At 32.8% G+C, this 15,662-nt stretch overlaps 1 protein-coding gene and 1 long non-coding RNA gene across 50 annotated transcripts in view; one reads left to right on the top strand and one right to left on the bottom strand.

The window, feature by feature from the left end:
* Positions 1 to 15,662, top strand: part of LOC107222996 (calcium-activated potassium channel slowpoke) — a 134,030-nt gene that overhangs the window by 85,165 nt on the left and 33,203 nt on the right. For 24 of the 49 annotated variants that reach the window (XM_046737872.1, XM_046737906.1, XM_046737873.1 and 21 more), the window contains 4 exons: positions 1,589 to 1,744; positions 1,886 to 1,962; positions 10,008 to 10,058; positions 13,161 to 13,181. In XM_046737872.1, the coding sequence (XP_046593828.1) occupies positions 1,589 to 1,744; positions 1,886 to 1,962; positions 10,008 to 10,058; positions 13,161 to 13,181 (305 nt within the window). Of the gene's footprint in view, positions 1 to 1,588; positions 1,745 to 1,885; positions 1,963 to 4,448; positions 4,485 to 7,607; positions 7,677 to 10,007; positions 10,059 to 13,160; positions 13,182 to 15,662 lie in introns of all 49 variants that reach the window. The other 25 variants (XM_046737900.1, XM_046737891.1, XM_046737876.1 and 22 more) reach the window with 5 other exon arrangements.
* On the bottom strand, positions 7,286 to 8,424 carry LOC124294068. Its single transcript, XR_006903965.1, has 3 exons — positions 8,279 to 8,424; positions 7,595 to 7,808; positions 7,286 to 7,525 (listed from the first exon to the last, which is right to left on the bottom strand). It is a non-coding gene; the product is annotated as an uncharacterized LOC124294068 (long non-coding RNA).

Below are 15,662 nucleotides of genomic sequence, written 5' to 3'. Positions count from 1 at the left end.
TGAATCGTGGATATATTTATAATAATAGAGTAAACTCGGACCGGGGTTTGGATATTAGAAAATAAGGATATTCAAGTGCTAGTAAAATTTCTCCGCCAAGCGTTATTAAATTCACTAAGATATGTAATGATGCAACAAAGTTTGTTGCGTAATTGTAAATTTCACGTTACATCCGATTGACGAGGATTTAAATTTTTTAATTTTTTATTCAATCAAAAAAAAAAGCCAGCTTCTAGATTTCTGATTACGAATCCGAAGTCGGAATTCGGTAATTCAAAATGATAATTGATTTGAACGATGCTTGGTATCCGAGGGTTTTTGAAAACGCTGATTACGGAATTATTAATTACACGTTCGTTGAAAAAAAACTTGCTTACCGATACGTATACATATGGTATATATCCACGAATTATGGGACATCCTGCATTATTTTATACGAGGCATTCCACGTCAAATTACCGGAGGAATCGGAGGTTTTTTTTTTTTTTCCTTGTACCTTTTTTTCTTTCATACCTCTCAATGTAAATGGATCACGGAATCATCAAAATATTGTGAATCTGCAATCCGTTTAGATCAAGGGATAAGAAGAGAGAGAGACAGAGAGAGAGAAAAAAAACAGTTCCACCAGTATAAATTTCACCAGTCGCTAAAGAAAACCTGAAAAAATTCCCGATACCTTTTTGTATTGGTAAGACGATCATAATAAAAAATGATCAAAATTGAAAAGGGTGTTAATTTTACGTGGAATGCTCCATACGTATATTTGCATGACAAGGAACTGGCGAAGAGTTTAACGCGGTTTATAGTGATTTTTCAAAAATCCAAAATCCTGTAAGCCTTTTACTTAATCCAAGTTATATGCATTAATCTGATTTTTGTATACAGAAGTTATATTTTCTTTTCCCAACTTATTTCGATTCCGCAATCCGAGCTTGGCTAAACTTTTGCCGTATCCTGATGAAAAACTATTTTTAAACCACGGTTTCGTCTTTATTCCAGAAATCGTATGAACATAATAATGTTGCCTAATTTTATTTACTCCGTCATTTCCCCATTACGGAAAAATCTTTCGTAAAAATATCGTCCGGACCATCTATTTTTTCATCAGGATAAATCCCTCCATCCCTTATTCGTGTAATATATATCCATTTTTTAAAAAAAAAAATTTTTTTCAACAATACAACAATCCCTTAATACATCGATCCATTTACACATACATGTAGTAATAAATTCCAACACCTTTGGTGTTCAATATTCAGGATAAATATTCCTTTTCTTCTACATTTGTTTAACAATACTGTTATTATTATTATTGTTATTATTATTAACATAATAAAATAAATCAAAGAAAAATCATAAAGGCTGAACCGTGTACGGAAAGGAGAGACAATAGTCTCGGTTCGGAAGGATGCAAGTGTTTGGCGCAGGGGAAAATATTTCCAAACTATCGTGTGGGGAAAAAAGCAAAAGGAAGGAGAAGGAAAGGGCAAGAAAAAAAAACAAAAAAAACAAATTCACTCCTGAATATTGACCCAACGGGATGTTGCACAGGCAAGTATCGTACGTTATTCAACGATATTTCTCCCAGGTTGTGCTTCACGAAATTGAAGCTATTGCTGCTGGCAATCGAGATAAAGGGGGACGCCGGGAACGATAGCAAGATTTCGATCAATCCGCGTGGGGCAAAGATCGCGGCGAACACTCAGGGATTTTTTATTGCTCAATCAGCCGACGAGGTGAAGCGGTGAGTTTCGACGTTGCGGTATTATTGACATTATTGTTGTTTTTGTTGTTACATGGATAGTAAAACGGGTAGCGGGAATGGTATTTAATCAACAATGATGATATTTAATCAACAATATATACAATTGGATTTTATTTTCAGAGCGTGGTTTTACTGCAAGGCTTGCCACGACGACATCAAAGATGAGACTTTGATCAAGAAATGCAAATGCAAAAACTGTAAGTTCATTCTATTCACAATTAACGTTAACATCGTGAAAAATATAACATTATCCTACGTATACGTATAAATGTCTAGAACGCCTATAACATATTCGTTTCTCCGTGACGATGTGTTATAAAATATACGTAAAACCGCGTTGTGAAAATTTGCCGCATTGTTTGTTACACATGTAGCGAAAATCTCCGGTGAGATGATGATCTTTTGATTGGGTAGAGAAATTTTTTCAATCTTATGGCGAAAGAACAAGAGAAGCAGTTAAGAATCAGACGAATAAAAGAGAAAAAAAAAAGTAAAACAGCAAATGAAAAAGGAACGAACTCATGGCAAATAACGTTGCGTAAACTCGTTTGCGTATAAATTTGATAGATTTGATTGTAATAATTCGCGTGACTAAAGGTAAAAGGGCGCATCCCAATCTATGTGCCCTTTTACCTTTGCAAAAGTAAAAGGGCGTATAATTTTTTTTTTTATTGCCAATCAAGTGGTTGATATATTCTAAGCTTAAAATCAAAAAAAAAAATTCCAAAGGTGAAAGGGCGTATGTCTTTAATTATACGCCCTTTCACCTTTAAGAATTCGAAATTTTGGCAATCTAAAGGTAAAAGGGCGTATAATTTTTTTTTTTTGACAGTCAAAATATGAAAAAAAAAAAAAAAAAAAAAGCAAAACTTTCTGTGGTCGTGAGAGCGTACGCCTTTAACTGTACACTTTTTCAAAGTTAAAACCGAAAATATATTCAAAAAACGTTAAAGTACGCGTGATTGTTTAATGTTTTTTATTTCAAAAATAGTTGTAGAACTTAAAAACATGAAAAATTATTATATAAAATTTATATTGAATATTATTCTTATAGTTAAAAACTTCCATATTCTAATCCCAAGAATCATTTTTTTATTATTTTTATCATTTTTTTATCCATAAGGAAAAATTTCTTAGGTATAAAAAAAATTGTTTTTTAGTGCATGTTTCGTGAAACTATTTTTCAACATTTAGTATCAAAATGAGAATTTTTCTTTATGCGCCCTTTTACTTTTAAGTATTATTTTTCTAAAAGGTGAAAGGGCGTATGTCTTGAGATACGCCCTTTTAGCATTAGGATGCCAAAAAAATTTTTTTTACAGATATTTGCGTTTCAGACGATTTTGAACCGATTGGCAAAAAAAAATTTTTTTGTACGCCCTTTCAGCATAAATCCCTACTAACATGTAGGGATATGCCCTTTTACCTTTAGGCACGCGAATTGGTTTCATAAAATTTAACGGTGCCTGAAAAGTAAACTAAACTAAAGGGGAGACAAAAAAAAAAAAAAATAAATAAAATCATCACTCAAACGCGTCGACTTAACACAGCTGAGATAATTTGATCCCCATTCGTTTATTAACTTTTTTATACGGTGCTTTGAAAATTTGAAATTTTTTTTTTTTTTTTTTTTTCCAATCATTCGTCTTTACCACGTGAATTATTAAACCTGTTGCAAAACCACCAAAATTGATTTTTGCAAATCAAGGAAAGAAATGTTTAATTTTTTGAAATTAAACATTTTCACGCAAGATTCAGAAAGGAGGGATGTTTTTTTTTTCTCCTACGTTTTGTAAAACGTTGCTTTCAGTTTTTTTTTTTTTTTACATTCTTACTACAACACGTACTGTACCTTGCATTTGTTTTCTAAAATTTTATCACCAGAGTATAAACAGGTAAGGAAAATAAAAAAACAGACAGAAACAATTTCGACAACGACCTGTTTCTTGTTTATATTTAATTTTTTTTTTTTTTTTTTTTTGACACGGTTCACACAAATCAATTCGGGTGTTGTCAATATTGGTTTAAAAATTCGCAGGGCAAAGACGAGGTATAGAAAAAACAAAAAAAAAAAAAAAAAGAAAGAATTTGACATTCGTCACGCGGAAGGTTTTCGACGGTCGTAGTAACGTGAAAAATCATTGGGAAAATGAAAATATGTCACGGCCAAAACCGTTTACTTGGTCGGCCTGGCTATACCCATACGTACATAGGTATCTACACGACATACGTATATACAGGTACACGGGATGCATACCTGAATATATGTATAATACCTATGTATACATATACGTGTAGGTGTGAGTAATCTGTCAAATAAAAACGACAGCCTTCAGAGTCGACGTCAAAAAATCGTACGGTATGAGTAACTGTAACGTGTTTGAAAGAAAAAACAAACGAATGAAAACAGAATAAAAAAAAAAGAAAAAAATAACAACAAAACAAATAAATGTAATAACGACACGCGCTCGATGCGAAAGAGATTTTTTTTTCAACGATTCGAAAACTGTAAAAAGGTGCAATAGACTTGTTTTTGACGATTTTGACGAAAAAAAAAAAAGATTAAGAGAAAAAAACAAGATGAAAAACATGACGAAATGGTGACGTGAAAAAAAAAAAAAAAAAAAAAAAATCACACACGACACGTTTGATACAATGCTCTTTGTGATATATTATTATCTAGTGGGGCAACAGCAGCGCTCCTGGGGCCGTGACCTAGGTAACGTCTCTTGGTCTCTACTCGCTCGCTTAATATATATATATATATACACGTATATATACTGTATATATAATATAAATTTCTTTTTTTTCTTTTTTTTTCCTTATTCTTTCTCTTCATTACTTACTTCTTCTAATTATCCACATTCTATAAATATATAACAACGATAAGTATACATATATATATATATAATAATAATAATAATATAACAAACATCTATATCTTCTCTCTGTCTGTCTGTCTATCTCTATTCTCTTCTATCTCTTTCTATACTTTTCCACTCCACTTGCTTATATGATACATTTAATCTTCTATTGTTATCCATTCCTCCATTCCTCCCCCCCCCCCTCCCTCCCTCTATACACATATACATGCATACATCGTATATGTGTATCGATACCGCGAATCTATTTTTCATCCGTCATATATATATGCAATCGTGCGTAATTCTTTTTTTTTTTTTGTAATCGTTTCTCTTTGAACACTTTTTTATCACACCGCGGTCTCTCCTCTCACGATCAGTCAATCTACGGAGAGGTAGTGGAAGAAAAAAAAAAACTAAATTCTAGTTCATTCTTTTCGTTCCATTACGTTCACGTATTATTATACGCGAATTAATATATCGCTGACACGACAATTAGATACACAATATTGAAACATGACTGAGATGAAAAGTGTAAGCGTTAATCGCAATCGATCGGTAATTCGTTAATTATTATTGCATTTTAATACCCTGATATTACATACATATATGATTTCGGATTATTTTTTTATTAATTTTAAAAAACAATACCTTCTGTACATATATATATAAAATTGAGCCAAAAATTATTTCCAATCGGGAGAATTTTTTTCTCACTAAATAGGTCCCTTTAAGACCCTAGATTCGATAGGTTAGTTCCTTTGGCTCACCCTAATATACATGAATATGTATATTGCAACGCTGGTTGCGCGATATTCCATTCAATCGTCATTACATTATTTATTATATTATATTACATTACAAATTTTTCAAATAATTAAAAATTCGCTCGATAACAATAAAGCGGAATATCGAAATGGCAAAATACTGTCGTTCGGTCAGCAACGGTCAATTTCCGCCCGACTGCCGTACGATATGTATATACTTGTATGTATGTATGTATATATATGTATACATATATTATTAACAATAAGATACTAGCTTGCACTTTGTTATGTGCCCTCCGTCCGCCTTGCCTGCATGACAATAGCTCTCTCGGGTTAACATACATAATTATAGTTAAAAATGGAAATGATTATTATATTTAAAATTTGTTTTACAAAAGGAGAAAAGCAGTTCGAAGCTGCAGTTATTAACGGCTGTACACCTGTAACCTGAAATCCATATATTTTTATTGCCTGCCATTTATACCTATAGCGTGACAGCTGTCATTGATGCAAAATGCAAAAAAAAAACAAAAAAAAAACAAACAAAGACAAAAACTGAAACAAAACAATCCCTTTTCCACATTACTCGTTGTAACAATAATGTTTCAGCGTTAGGTTCGTGATAGTTTTTTTTTTTTTTAAACCTTTTTTTTTTTCTTCATATCTTATGGTTTTTTTTTCTTTTTTTTCTACTTTCATCGTCATCTCTTTATCCTTTCGATGTAAAGTTTTATACCTTGTTCATCGGTGTATTACACGTGCGGACAGAGGAGTACGAAGAGGATCTATCCCGAATCGTTGCGCGTACCCAAAATGCTCCATGTAACCTGTTTATTTAAACACGGTTACACGGCGTTGCGGATTTCGGCGCGTGTAAATGATAATTCCGCGGATAATTCATTAAGCATTGCAGCTGAGGTGAGGAAACAAGGAAATGGAGAAAAAAAAAAATCACCCATCCGAAAAACTCGGAATATACACGAACCATATTCCTACACATATACATATATTTATACAATGTATTTGTTTTCATTCTTTTAGTTATTTTTTTTTCTTTATTATTTCTCATTCGCGGGTTCCAAAGCCCGGTTCGAACCGTAATTCATTATCCACAGAGATTATATCCCTGATTTTTGTTATCGCGGTAAATTATAATTGACCAATTTTCACCGTCTACGATTTTGGGTATAACATTAACGTCCCAATTTTAATCGCACACTAATTTCAACCTAAACCCTGGGCAAACGAAGGAAACGTTTGGAAGCGGCAAACTTCACATCGAGTTCCTTTTACCACTTGCAAGGCTAATAGCGTTAGTAATCTTAACGGCAACTAATAATACTAATTGACAAACGTTAGAGCTGCTATATAAAATATTATATATATGTGTATATAGACGCGTAGAGTATCATTGGAACGTTTTCCCAGCTGATGTTGTACCTAATAATACACGTACGTACGCAACTTGTACGTGTTGCGATTAATTGTACATACCTACTTCACCGTACACGTATATACTATGAATATACGATACATACAGTTACAGTATATAATATACCTGGTTCATAGATTAATAGATTGATTAAACATTACGCCACGTATCTATGATCTCAGGTTGTGTCTCTGCGCTTGTGTTTCCGTCGACTCACACATTCCGTGTTCACGCGTTGAAACCATACCTCTTTGTACAAGGGTGGTTAGTTTTTCAACTTTTTATTTTAACCTGCCACTAGAGAAATTTGTTACTAATACTCGGATAAAAAAAAAAAAAACAAAAAAAAAATGTCGTAAAACCCGGAGGAGATAGGAAAATATATATAATAATAATAATTTTTCATTTATTTTCATGTCCACACCTCACGGACTTTTTTTTTTCTACAGTACTTGTCACAAATTTTTCGATCGGTACGTTGAGAAAAAAGAAAAGTTAAAAAACTGGAACAACCCTACTTCAGACAGTTGATAATACATACATGAATTTCAAGTGTAATTAATACAACATTTATCGTTCCGTCTCACCCAAGACTTCCGTGAATTATATTCATCCCTCACCTGTCCGAAAGTAATTGGGACAAAGTACCTACTTTTTGTAAAATAGTTATCCGACATAACGTCCGAACGTTGATCGTGACCTGTGTAACAATATCGCATATCAGACTTTTTATATCACCCACCCTACGTCAGGTTGAGACTGAACAAACCGGCTTTTTCCAGATGTGGGGATGATGATGATGCAGACTGGCATGGTGAAGGGGGGCTCTGCCTACCGCAGTTACCTTGACGGTACGCTTCTTTTCAACACCCCTTATCCAAATACACCCCGTAATCACCCGATTCCCGCTCGTCCCATTGTCAAAACGTTTTACTCGATTACCGTCGAAAGCTGTCTGGTGTTTTTATCGTTCCGCGTAAACTCTGTTGACAATTGGACAAAAATTTTTTTTTTTCACACCCATCCCATTTCTGCGATTACATAACATCGACGTAATATTACGTCGCTGTCACTCCAACTATCTCCCAGCGCATTATTCGTTCGCCAATACCGTACCCTTATTTATAACACTACAATTCGCGTGCAGGCTTGTTAATTATTAACGGTGTATTTAAAGAAGTGGATGAATTTTCGGAATTCATATTGTCAAGTTCGATCTCGGCTTTATTTTTATTCAATATCATGTATTATATATATATACATATATTAAGAAAAAAACAAAATAATAATAAGAATAATATGCAAAAGAAGCTTGATACACGTGCCTTTTTTCGACAAAATTTAGAACGAAACCGAAATCAATATGGAACAATTGCTTTTCCGAGTCGTAAATTGCGAAAATTCACCCAATTTTTCATCCCTCTATTCGTACGTATAATTATAAACCATTTACTTGGATAATTCGGCTTTTCGACAAACCGTAGGACTATCGCCCGGCTTACTATATCCGTTAAAATACTTTTTACACTACGAGCTTAACTAAACACTGTGTATAAATGGAGCTTGTGTAATTACTTGATTGTTGCATTAAGTGTGCGCTTCGTTATTCAACCTGTATACGTATAATAATACAATAACTCGCGTCAATTATTGCCATGCATATTACAGGAAAAAAAAAAATGTTGTTATTTTGTTTTTTGTTTTTGTTTCTCATACGTCAAGCTGCTATTGTTTATTGTTAAAGAACTGGCGCGTGGCACATACATACACACACACACACACACACACATATATATATGTTATATAAAATGCATCACAGCTGTTAATGTCGTGGAAAGGGCCGTGTATTTTTTATCTGTGTATGTGATATGCAGTGAAAAGCTTTCGTTATACAATGTTTTTTTTTTTTTTTTCTTTTTCTTTCCTCTCTCAAACATTCTTTCACACAATCCGACAGGAATGTCAACAATTCAACGCCTCACACAATTTCGCACACGAATTTATGATCAGTTTGACGAATTTTATCGTTAAAATAAATTGTTACGAATACGTCCGCAATGGAGCAAGAATGAATATACAACGATGATTCGTTCGATGCCCAGGGTTTAAAATTTACAACGTCACCCATCACACTGCATCTCTCATAATAATAATAATAATTATTGTTGCTACTGTTATTGTTATTGTAATTATCGTTATTATCGTTATTATTATTGCTATCGTTATTATTATTATTATAATTATCATTATTATTATTATTATTATTATTGTTACTACTACTACTACACCCGCAAAAACAGAAACAGAATCACATATTTTCCACTAATTGTTACCGAGCGCAGATGTGAAACTTTTAATTAGGATGTAAGAAATTCGCTAAGTAATTAAGCGATTAGGGTGAAAAACAGTTTGCAGAAGGTTTAGATTACGTTTCGTTTGGCACATCAGGGCGATGGCAAGCTGTATACGGATTTGTAAATGTAGTCGAGAGGTTTTGATGGAGGGCGGTTATAGGTTGCGGATGTGTGATAATAATAAATGATAGAGGAGAGCGCGGAGCAAAGTGGAAAAAGAGAAAAGAGGAGTGATTGATTGGATTGATTGGATTGATTGATTGATTGATTGATTGGTCGAATCGCGTTGTTAAAAACAGATCACGGTATGTATATATGTATATGATACATGCGCGTACGTTTAAAACTGTCGAAAAGATGCTGGAGAAATTAAAAAAAAAAAAGCAAAGAGCATAAGAGCAAAGACCAAAGACCCCTGCCTGTATACCCATAATATGTTCTGTAATATATACGTATGAAAACATATACGGCGTTACTTGGAAGAGGCGCGATGATGCGTATGTGAGAAACGAAGTGGAGAGAGAGAAAAAAAAGAGACCAAGCGGGGATGACAAAAAAAAAAAAAAAAAAAAAACAATCGACCGACAAAATTAGTAACGATCGAAATGTGATTGAAATGGGAGAACGGAAACGGAAAATGAAAAAAATGAAAATGACGTCGTTTGAGGGGGAGCGAGGGAGAGAGAGAGAGAGAGAGAAAAAAAAATGAAATAAAAAAAAAAAAAAAAAATAAAAAAACAAAAACCCAACCACGCCCCCGAATCTACGCTGAAATTAATTTGTTGATGTGAAGACTAACAGCTCTGGTTCTCTTCTCCATTCGGGCAGTGGCCACATTCCGGAAGGGCGTGAGGGCTGTTCAGATGGTCGGACGAGCAAGTACGTATCACTGAGAGTAGAATTGTGTCTCGTGTGTTCCCGGTGTATTATTATTATTATCATTATTATTATCATTGTTATTATTGTTATTGTTACAATCATTATTACTGTCATTCCTGTCATTACTGTTATCGTCATTGTCGTCGTTGTCGCTACTCGTTAAGACCCGTTGCGTAGATCCCTTCGTTGTCGGGAAGAATCGATGCACATCGGATGATTTAAAACGATCCGTTTGAGAAATTTTATCGTACGTATTCGTGGCTTGATTAGATCGGAGTTCGTTTGTTCTTCGGAGAGTCGAGATGTTTTTAACAGTTTTTATACGTACGATTGAAACGCCGATTTTACATTAGTGTATGGTTTTAATTAGGACACCGGATTAATATGTAATTATAAATATTTTATGTTTATATTATTTTCATTGGTTATTTGGTATTCTTTGTATGAGGTTTGATTTTCGTAGACAGAAAATGCAAGTCTGTATTGTATGAAGATGTTTTGTAATTTTTAATGCATAATTATCCGGGCCCTACTTATAATGTGCTCTGTTTATAATAACGGAAACTTGATTATATCGTGAAATTTTTTGTTTAGTTAATAGATTTCTTACGATTTGGTTGTATCGATTAGAGACTGTAATTTCTGTCATTGAGTATTCCTACATTTACCGACCCAGCAAAGTCAAAAAATTTTTTTTTTTTTTTTTTCCCCGTATTGAACAAACAAATTAACGGAAAGGTTTCGAAATTCGCTTCTTCGTAGCAGAATCAAAAAAATAAACAAAGGCTTGGAACGTCTCACTCGGCATGTACGACGAATGAAAAAGTTACCTTGACTGCACGGGAAAAAGATTCAAAACGCCTGTAATATCAAACGCGAAGACTTTGCATTACGTGTTAACAAATTCAGATAAACAACATCGTTTAATTAGTTTGAACGGTGAACACTTACACCGGTTGTTGAGATTCTGATTAGCAATAGTTCGTTTCATTCGTTGATTATGAATTATTCTTCGTAAATCGTTTGTCGATTGTTAAAAAAAATTGTGCCCAACTTAAGTTCTTAAATTACTTCCTAAGCAGTTCTAACATCCCGATCGCAGTTCGCGTTACGTCCATACTTCGTATTGTTTATTTTGTGGTTTGTTTAACGTATCTGTTGTTGTTTGGATCAAGGATCTCACAATCACGCTCATCTTCATTTTCGTTGTATATTTTATCATACGATACAGTCGTAGGTATATCGGTATTGTATACCAACGAAAAATAAACCGTAATAACAATGTATTTTCTAGCCCCGTTCGTTTTCAGGACAAAATGAAAAAAAAAAAAAAAAAAAAAACGATTATGCCTGCAATAACGAGAATTGAAGGCATAATTAACTATATCTGCGTATTAACAAAAATCGTCGTACTATCGAAATATTCTTGCGATTGCAAAAATTTAACACAACTCTGCTAGGTTGATTTTTATAAACGTGCAGGGAGGCTTACTCGCGAAATTTTATACATGTGTAGAGTATGGATGGACAAACGGTATCTCTCTAAAAAAAAAACAATAAATATTACTGTAACAACGTCGGTAATATAACATAGATTAGTTAGTAACGAAAGATGAAGAAAGAAAGATAAAATTAAAAGAAAAATTGGCCCCAGCGTAGTAATAACATTTTTAATTAAATATATTATAGTGTTTGCGCCGTATTGATGTGGTGTTTTATCGTTTATTTTTTTTAAAATTATTTGTTCATCCTTAAGGTTCTTTCGACACGTATTTTACGATGTGTATATTTTGGTTTTCTCGCTGTTGTCGTTTGATTTTTATATCTTATTTTCTGTTTTCCTTCTTTTTTTTTTTTCTGGTCGTTCACTTCACTTTTCCTCGTCGTTTTTACGTTAAAAACTCCTGCAACTAACTTGGTTCACGTTATTACATACATACATATGTATATATATATATATAACTGTTGTTTGAATGTAGTTAACAATTTGTTTATTGTATCAAGGTTTGTGAGTGTATTTTTCGTTAGATGGTTTTCTTTAATCGTTGTCGGCAAAACGTGAGGGTTAAAAAAAGACGAAGGTAAAACTCAGAAACGACCCAAGGATAATCGATTTCAATATTTACTATTCATCAATTCCGGAAGCGTATTACGTTAGTTTTTTTTTTTTTTTTTTTCTCTCTTTTCTTCTCCTTTTTTTTTCTAAATGTCATATAGTCTTTTATATTAGCATATCAATTACATAAATATTATACGTACGTGTATATTTTTCTTATGCATCGGTGTCTTGTTACGCATTACATATATATATATATATTTTTTTTTTCTTTTTTTCATTTCGTTAAAAAACTTTGTACATTGTACGTGCGTGTTATTCAGGTCAGGTAAAATTTATCGTTGTCGCAAGCCTGATGGAGTTTTAGTTGTCAATGCTTCAGATCAAAGTGAAAATCGGAAAAGTTGGTTAGTTGCGTGCGTATGCGGTGTGTGGGAATAAGAAAAAAGACAAAAAAAAAAAAAAAAGAAGAAAAAAGACACCACCATCAATCGTATCCAACATATTTCTATATATGCATATGTTAAAAATTTGCCCGATGATGAAAAAAAATCAATACTTACCAGTTGCGTATAAATTTTCGTACTGTTCTTACCGTAATACAATTGATGGAAGATTTTTCTCTCCTACCGCATATTATATCAGATACATATAATAATGTAACCGTTCAGACGATGATTGTATCATTTCGTTAGAACAAGATAGCAAAAAATCAAACACGCGAAACTTCGTACATACATACATTAATTATATACATACATATACGTCGTTGATTTACATTCATATCCCTCCCCCCCCCCCTCCCCCTTATTATTTATTATCATCGTTATTATTACACATAAGTTCGATTAAATCATACACGTATCGGATATTATTATTTATGTATTCATATACGTATACGTATTAAAACTACGTGTATACGTATAGTATATACATGTATATATCTTATAAACGTCGAAATCGTGTGTATTTATTATACGCATATATACTAACTGTCTGTATGTCTATCTATCTCTGCCTGTTACCTTCCGTCCTCTACTACGTAGGCGAGGACTTCTCGTATGCAAGTAAGTTTGAAGAGGCAAACGCAACCTCTTTATCTTTCACTTTACCTTATACGTATTATAATCGTTATCACTCGTTGTGCGTTTCCTTTTTATTATACGTTTATTTGTCGTTCATAAGTTTTTTTTTCTCTTTTTTTTTTTTTTTTGTTTTTCTTGACTTTGATTTTTTTCTAGTTTCGTTCCGTTCAAACAACAACTGTATAACCACCCAACCATTACTACACTTAAATACTTATTGTTACATATGTGAAAGTAACATTATTCAAATGCGATATACCTGCGTCATTAAATGCTGCAGGATGAAATTTTTTATCCGACACATCTTGTACGTTTTCTGATGTTCGTATGCGGTGTAGGATTTTCCCATGTTATAAACAGTCATCAATTACAGTACAACGCTGTCACTGCCCCATTGAGTTATACCTGAGTTTAGCATTCACTTGTACCAACGTCTGTGACAGTTGAAGAAAGAAATCGCCCCCCGCCCCACTTGAGTAAAATAAAAAAAAAAAAAAAAAATGAAACACACGAATAAAAACAATTTTGCACATTTACCGGGGGAAAACTTGCAATGTTTTTTAATTTGTACGAAATCATACCGATGAATATACACTCATCGTCGGCCAAATTGAAGAACGATGTGCTCAATTTTTTTTTTTTTTTCCATTTCTTAAAAATTTTCATCCGCCATCATCATTCGTCGCAATCATCTTCGTCGTCGTATTTTTGCGTTGCAAAAAGGATGAGAAAAAAAATTGAAATAAACAACAACAATAACAACAACGACATGTTGCACAACAGTATCCTGGTAAATGCGCAGAACTGTGTATTATATAGCGAGATTATGCCGTGTAAGATTATATTCCTTTCTCCCGCAATCCCGCACCATTAAAGAAAAGAAAAAAAAGAAAAATAAAAAAAAAAATCCTGGCAGTGAGTAACTATGTATATATACATATATATCGCCTATGTACCTTATATATACCTTATATAACATTTAATAGTTGTACTAATTTTCTTACACTCTGCCTAACTTTTTCTGTCTTTCTCTCTTACTTTCCCCATCTCTATCTATCTATCTATCTATCTATCTATCTATTTATCTATCTATCTATCTATTCCTCTCATTTTTTCTTACTTCCTCTCTCTCTCTCTCTCTCTTCTCTTTTTTGTACTGCAATATTGTTTGATGCTGCCATGAAAGAAACAAAAAAAAAAAAAAACAACAAATTTGACCGCTATTTTCCTACATACCTGCTAATGCGTCTACCTCGCTATATATACCTTATACCTGATTTGTATATACATATATAAATTATATATACCTACTCTGATATATTACACGTTTGATTCACGGATAATTTTCTATAACGCACTTAAATACGATTTTCACCGCTTATATTTGTATTATCATTAATACGTATGTATAGCTGCGCACAAATTATATATATATATATATATATATATATTTTTTTTTTTTTTCTCCGTACGTCGCATGAATCTATCGTAGTAGACATTATTTTCAGTATTATACGATGTACGCACAATGTACAAATGTATTAGGTATGCGCACGCTATTTTCTTACCGTAGTATACATACCATGAATAATGAGTTTGAATTAACATGTAGCTGCAATTTTGTGTGCAAAATGCGTTTTTACTCTTCATTCCGTATACATAGAGCATGCTCGATGTAGTTTACAATATTTCTAAACATACTCTGTATTCTTTTCTAGAATATCGAGAAACGAAAGTAGAGGATAAAGAATTTTCAATTTTGCATTTCTATTTTTCATAATCTATGCTTCAATATAACGATATCGTAGATTTATCTATAATATTTTTATATTTACGATGGTTAAGAATTTGCACGATGCATTTTAATTTTTATATACATATGATTATTGTTCACCTACCTATACATAGTATACATATATTATGTATATGTACAAATACCTTGAAAAATTGTAGGAGAAGAAAATCGAAAAACGGCAAAAAAAAAAAAAAAAAAAAACAGTCTTCGCACGACACGAGTATAGCATAAATCACGATTTCACGATCGCGCAGGAAATATATCCGATGAAATTCTAATTCCATATTTTTTCTCGTGTTTTGCGATCAATTGTTTTTTTTTTTTTTTTGTCTTCTACACAAGCAGCTCGGGTTATAACGTACAAATGAATGATTAAATGAATAATAAAATTGCAAATAAATTTTTGAGCTCGTTTAATATTCGATTCCGACTCTTGCGCTCAACAATCTCGTTACTATACGAGTTGGTTAGTTTTGGTGCGATATAAAAATTAGGATGAAATAAAAGAAAGAAAAAACAATAAATCTGCAAGAATAATTTTTCTCGTCTGGTCGTTGCGTTTTTAAAATTAAAATTATTTGAAAGTAGAAGGAGAATATCTTGAATCAATTTTATAACTGCTGCTTGTGTGGGAAATTTTGGCAGATGATGAAATGAAAAACTTGTGA

Source organism: Neodiprion lecontei, chromosome 4 (assembly GCF_021901455.1).
Source record: "Neodiprion lecontei isolate iyNeoLeco1 chromosome 4, iyNeoLeco1.1, whole genome shotgun sequence".
Lineage (NCBI taxonomy): Eukaryota > Metazoa > Arthropoda > Insecta > Hymenoptera > Diprionidae > Neodiprion > Neodiprion lecontei.
The sequence above is the reverse complement of the archived record's forward strand: the minus strand, read 5'-3'. Positions and strand labels throughout refer to the sequence as shown.